The sequence below is a fragment of the Monodelphis domestica genome, chromosome 4 (genome assembly GCF_027887165.1).
Source record: "Monodelphis domestica isolate mMonDom1 chromosome 4, mMonDom1.pri, whole genome shotgun sequence".
Taxonomy (NCBI): Eukaryota; Metazoa; Chordata; class Mammalia; order Didelphimorphia; family Didelphidae; genus Monodelphis; species Monodelphis domestica.
This window is the reverse complement of record NC_077230.1, coordinates 73,824,135-73,831,075: the sequence shown is the minus strand read 5'-3', so window position 1 is coordinate 73,831,075 and position 6,941 is coordinate 73,824,135. Positions and strand designations below refer to the sequence as shown.

At 36.9% G+C, this 6,941-nt stretch overlaps 1 protein-coding gene across 4 annotated transcripts in view; it reads right to left on the bottom strand.

The window, feature by feature from the left end:
- Positions 1–6,941, bottom strand: part of SLC35A5 (solute carrier family 35 member A5) — a 40,996-nt gene that overhangs the window by 7,547 nt on the left and 26,508 nt on the right. For all 4 annotated transcript variants that reach the window (XM_007493677.3, XM_016433459.2, XM_056793460.1 and 1 more), the window contains one exon: positions 4,601–4,668. In XM_007493677.3, coding sequence (XP_007493739.2) covers positions 4,601–4,668 — 68 coding nt within the window. The remainder of the gene's footprint in view (positions 1–4,600; positions 4,669–6,941) is intronic.

The following is a 6,941-nucleotide window of genomic DNA, read 5'->3' as shown; positions in this document are numbered from 1 at the left end:
TTTGACTGGGCCATTACACATTTCTTCTTTTGCCAAAAACCTGACTCCATCTTTTCCTCCTTCACATTAAGCCAACGACTACTTTCTTCTTTAATAAGAGGTTTGCAATTATCCACTATGATTTCCTTCTAATTTTCTCTTCTACTTCCCATCTTTTCCTCCTTTTCTCCAGTTTCAGTGGAAGAGGTAACCTCTTTCCTTCCCCAAAGTAATCCTCAATCCCATCCTTTCCTATCTCCTCCATGATCTTGCTACATCTTTTCTCTTATTCCATTCTTGCCATGCCCTACAAACTCATCCAAGTCTCTCCCTTCCTTAAAAAAAATGCCTCTCAAACCCTGCTACTAATTCTATTTTTTCTCTTATTGATAAATTTCTAGGGAAAAAAATCTACAATTGCTACCCCATCTTTCTCACTATATACGCCTTACTTTACCTTATATTTCCGTTACTATTGAAACAACTTTCTCCAAGATTACTAAATGATCTTATTGCTAAATGAAATGGGCTCCCCCCACCCATTTCATCATCTTTGCCTTTTTTTGTGGCATCTGACACTCTTAACCAATTCCTTCTTGATCATTAGGGATTCTGACACTACAAGAGTGTAGTGTCTCTCTCTTTCTCTTCACTCCCTCCCTTTCTTTTTCCCTTCATCCCCCACCCCCAATCTTTATCTCACTATTCATTTCTTTTTCTGTCTCCCTATCAAAAACTAAGAAGCTCAGACAAGGCCAATTAGATTGGTATATTAAAATAGGAATTCCTCTTAAGTATGAATGCTCTAATATCCCCTCTAATTCTAAAAATTCCATAGTCCCATTATCATTCTCTCATCCTTTAAACATGTTACAACCTAAAGTAGTATCCTATGCCTCTTTCTCTTGTCTTCTTGCACTCAAGTCTAATCAAATAAAAAAAGCATTTATTAATCATTTACCATGTGCCAGATACTAGTGACACAAAGAAGGGCAAAAAGCATACCCTGCTCTCAAGGATTTCACATTCTCTAATAAAGGATACAGGCAAGCAAATACTAGGTGCAAACAAAATATATGTAGGATAATGACTCTTCTGTATGACAGACTTCTAAATATTTGAAGACAGCTATCAGGTCTCTGCTTAAATCTACTTTCCAGGATAAACATCCTGAGTTTCTTCAACTGATCACCAAATATGACACAAACATTTAATATTTCCTTCGCCTTCCTGGTTACTCTCTTATCTAACTTATCAATGACCTTTCAAAAATGTGGTCCCGAAAATAAACATAATGATGCCAGATGTGGTCTAATCATGTCTGATTATCAACTGCCTATACCTGGACTCTATTCCTGCCCTAATGTAGCCTAAAACTGCATTTGCTTTCTTGGCTGCCATAGCATACTGTTGACTCACATTGAATACCACAATGTTGACATTATATAGTAACCCACTAAAACATCCATTTTTTTTCAGACAGGCTACTAGCTGGTTGTCTTTTCCTCTTCTGGTGCTTATGAAGATGGATTTTTTATTTCAAGTGTATCTGACATAATATCCTATATCCTTTTCTCTTCCTTTTTTCCTATGGTGATCTCATTTGTTTATCAATTCCCATGGCTTCATTTATAATCTGTATAATTCCCAAATGTATATTAATCTCAAGCTCTCCTCGAAGCTCTAATTCCATATTTCCAACTGCCCATTGGAAATCCCTATCTGGCCACCTGACAGAATTTCAAACTCATTAACAATAGATTTAACATATGTACTTGGTTATTCAAGTGTAACTATGATCTCATCAATGTGGACAAACCTTCCAATGGTGTATCAATGAATCAAATAAGCATTTGTTTAAGTGCCAGGCACTATGCTAGTTGGTAGAGATACAGAGGCAGATATGAAAACAATCCCAACAGCTAAGGGCAGTGATGGCAAACCCTTTAGAGATCATGTGCCATGCTCCCCTCCTTCCCCCTCCCCCACCAAGTGCAGTGCCCCTCCCTACACAGGGAAGGGCAGAAAGCCCTCCCATTGGGCTGCTGGGTAGAGGGTGGGTGAAGTGAGGAATGTCCTCAGCAAGGGTAGAGAGAGGAGGGGAGTGGCCTGAGGGCTTGGCTACCTATGAACCACCCACCTTACCCCCTGTGGGCTCCCATTGGGCTGCTGGGTGAAGGGGTGTGTGTGTGAAAAAATGTCATCAGGTGTAGTGGAGAGGGGGAGGGAAGCATGCTCTACCCAACTCTGGGTTGGGGGTGGGGCAGCCACATGCCCACAGAGAGCACTCTGCATGCCATCTTTGACACCTGTCCCATCCCATAGGTTCACTAACACTGAGCTAGGGGATCAGAAAGGCTTCATGTAGAAAGAAATGTTGAGTTAAGGCTAGAAGGGGACTAGGGATTCCAAGGCATAGAGGTGAAGAAGTACATTCCAGGCCTGAAGGCCAATACATTTGAATTGTATTAATTAAAAGTGAAGGAATTGAAGAATATAAAAATTAAGAGATTGTCCCAGTGTCACATAATAAATGGCAGCCGGGCATAGAATCTCACTATCATTTTCCCAATCATGGATCCCATTCTGGCTCAATCTTGTAAAATTTGTATACTGTATGTTTACTGTATACTGTATGTGTACTGTATATGGTTATTTGGGAAGTGACAAAAGGAGTCGATTATGTCATTTAAGTAAGTAGAAACAAATGAAGCTTTAGACATAGATATTCTTTGCCTTCATTCTTCTAAAAGAAATACTTTGCATTATTTATGGCTCATTTAAGTTTCAGGGTTTAAGATTTCTCTCTCTCTCTCTTTTTTAAACTTTACCATCTCCTACTTTGCTGCTTTTATCTATATTATAGGACCTCCTGGCTTTCAGTGGTTTTATTACCTAAGAGTATGTCAACAATATTAATTTTCCAGGCTTCAAAGTAGATATCATAGTGTAGTTTATTTTTGATAAATTAATAAAGTCTCATTAACAATGTCTAGAAGAGCTCTTATTCTGCTATTCTTGGGCCCCAATTTTACTGCTGCTCAACAAAGACCACTTCAAAACACAAAGGGCTAATAACAAACACAATATGATCTCTTAAAGATATTATAAAGATCAAACATCATAAATTTATAATAGCATTTGAGAAAAAGTAACATTTCAAAATTATTTCCACAAAAGCAACCAGAATAATTAACTACATTATTATAGTATTTTAATTGTAGTATATGAACAACCTTTAGCCCTAACATTTGAAGCATCAACTAAAATATCAAATTATAATCATGCAAGTCAGAAACTTCTGGAAAATAATCTTCTATTGCAAAGCAAAAATCACAATTTTTACATCAAAACTTCTTTCTTGCAATTAGGAAATCAAAGAATACCCAGTAAACACACTATTTTGAAGTATATACTTAAGTAAATAATAAGTCATTGAAGGAATTTAATAGAACTAACCATTTGTAATAAATAACCATTAAAGGAATTTAAATAATTTATAAAGAGCACATGTTTGTTGTTAGACTCAAAAGAGATAACAAATATAAGGCATATGACAAAGTATATAACATAACACATAAGCACATAAATAGGAAGAATAGCTTTATGTGGGGATTCCAAAAACATTTCCAAACAAGAAATAGTATTAGAATAATAGCTTAATTTATGATTTCAGTTACTATACTTCAAAACACTGCCTACTTAATAGAAAGTTTATAATCCCTAATTACCCCAATTTAAAATTAGTACTATAATAATAAAAATATGATTCAGAGATTAATTCTCCATTAAAGACTGAAAATTTGGTTCAATTCTTTTCATAGTTTTAACTTTAGGACTAGTTTAGGATGAGATAATTTGTTCCACAGAGATCTGATGGTTATTGTCATACTGTGAAAAGTTTAAGTTTATTGTATTATTACTATATGATCAATTTATAACATACCAAATTCCCTTTTGTAAGAGCTAGTAAAATGAGAAAAGTGGCAATTTAAAAAATACTTAAGTATTTTACATACAACATTTTACATCCCTATCTCCCAAACTAAAAACACAAGGAAAACTGATGGTCCCCATATTTGCACATGATGTTTTGGGAGGATGAATGAATGAAAAAGCAATTATTAAGTGCTTCTGTGTGTTAAGCACTAAAATTAAACTAATATGGCATAGAGATACAAACAGAGAAATCAAGATTTTCTCTTATCTTAAGGAGCTCACACTCTAATTGAGGGGGATAGGAGGTCAGGGAAATGAATGGAAAGGATCAGAAAGAAGCCTTAAGGATTCAAGGATGCTTATAAAGTCTCTGCAGAAAGCTGGAGCCTCAGAAACAAAATGCTAACATAGCAATACCTTGCATAATTATCTTTTTATAGAAGAGCTCAAACTACTTAATACACCTTCTCAAAAAGGATTTCATCAAATTTTCACTGGAGTGGTGATTTCAGTTTCCCTGCTTTCCAGATGGGTTAAATAACTTGCCCATTACAACAACAACAACACAACCTAGGAATAAAATCCAAATTGAACCTTGAGATTAGAGTGTTCAGATATATCATCTGAAACAGGGTGAGACAGTTTTAAAGTATGATATATTCTTTCACAGTAAATTACTTACTTTAGCACTATCCTGAATAGAAGAGCTGTTGTTATAATGCTAAAATTTGAGAAGAGCACAGCCATGGCCTAGAAAGAAACAGAAGATAAGGTTACAGTGAAAACAAAGTAATGAGCTCAGAAATCTCTCAACTTGGTGTTCTCTTGACAAAAAAGCTCTCTGGTCAAAATATAGAGGTTATTAGGGCAGCTCTTTCACTAGAGGATTAAGTTCCTTTATTATCACTGGGTAAATTTATGCAGATATATCAAATATTGGGCAGACCTTGAAAATCCATGCTCAGCTGTAAGAGCAGTTCATGTAAACAACTTGCAGGTAAAGATTTGGAGATGGACATTAATTCTGAATGTTTGGCCTTGGAAGCCAAGTAAGCAATAAGATAGCAATTTTTATCAAATTTCATATTCACAATGAATATCTTATGATCTCAAAGTGCTTCTTTGAGCTTCGAAACCCTTACCTTCCATCTTAGAATCAATACTGTATATTGGTTCCAAGGCAGAAGAGAGGTGAGGGATAGACAATGGGGGTTAAATGACTTGCCCAGGGTCACCCAGCAGGGAAGTATCTGAGGCCAGATTTGAACCTAGGACCTCCTGTCTCTAGGCCTGGCTCTCAAATCCACTGAGTCACCCAGCTGTCACCCTTCTCAATGGTTTCTATGAGATAGGCAGGGGGGCAATTACTATTATGCCCATAAAACAAATGTGAAACAAATTACTTGTTTTGGCTAGTTAGAAAGTTATTAAACTATGAAAGGAATTGAATCAGATTTTCAAATTTTAATTGAGAACTAATTAATTAGATTCTTAATGCTTCCTAAAAATTAAGAGCTGACTTCCTTTAGGTTCTACTTATTTTTCTCCTTTTTTTTTAAAAACCCTTACCTTCCATCTTGGAATCAATACTATGTATTGGTTCCAAGGCAGAAGAGTGGTAAAGGCTAACTCAGGGGTCCCCAAACGTTTTACACAGGGGGCCAGTTCACTGTCCCTCAGACCACTGGAGGGCCAGACCAAAAAAAAATAAATAAATAAAAAACTATGAACAAATCTGGGATAGCAGAGGCTGCAGCACTGGCTGTGATGGGCCTGTCACACCTTGCACAGGCCCATCACTGCCACCACTATACTGGGCAGCATTTATACACAGTGCTGAATCCCCTCCCCCAGATCACCGCTCACCATGCTGACATCTTCCACTGTGCAGCCACGTAATCCTTTGCACGGAGCCTCGTTCTCATTCAGTTAGTCTCAGAACAAGGCACCATGCAAAGGATTATGTCACCAGAAGTAGTACTGTATGTGACACTGAGCTTTGTGACTCTGCGACATACGGTGCTCCTCTCACTGACCACCAATGAAAGAGGTGCCACTTCTGGAAGTGCGGTGAGAGCTGGATAAATGGCCTCAGGGGGCTACATGTGGCCCATGGGCCATAGTTTGGGGACCCCTGGGCTAGGCAATGGGGATTAAGTGACTTGCCCTGGGTCACACGGCTAGGAAGTGTCTGAGGCCAGATTTGAACCTAGGACCTCCTGTCTCTAGGCCTGGCTCTCAATCCATTGTGAAACCTAGCTGCCCCTGATCACAGGACTTCTATGTTTTAGTAGAAGAGTTTAAAATCTTGGTATTATTTTATTAGACATTCATAGGGATCTATATTGAGGTGAGGAGTTCTTGATATATTTTGTTGCAGGTAGTTGTTTGTAGGGTATTGCAAGTGGCCATGGTAATTCCAGGTAGGAATGATGGAAATTTTATTTGATAAAGAGAATTTTATCAGGTCAGAAAAATATATAGAGAGTAAGTCTACAACAAACAGCACATTTAGTTTTGAACACTCAATCTTATTCATAATCTTCTGTTATGCACAGAGTAAATATGCAGTTACTTATAATATTCTTCACTTCACAAAGCCTGCAAAAAGTTGCAGTAAATTAGTTGAAAGTGGATTAGATCAAATGGGACAAATCTGACTTTCTTATTCAGGACTTAAAGAAGGAGATAGCAAGCTAGACCTAATCTTTTTTAATACTTAATGTTAGGAAACACAATTATTCTAAATAAAAATACTCAGTTTTGATGTCCAAAAGGGAGCTAGGCTGCCTCAAGGCAAACTGTGGGTTTCCCAGCACTAGAGGAATTCTGGTATACCATAGGTGATGAATTGTCAGGAATGTTTCAGAGGGGATTCATATTCAGGGTCAGGTTTACCACTACTTACTATTTCTAATAAAAAGGTAAAAACTAGATACAATCAAATTTTTAAAACTGAACATATAATTTTTAAAAAGATAATTAGATTTGGAACCAAATAAGAATGTTTGTCTTTCTCTGTT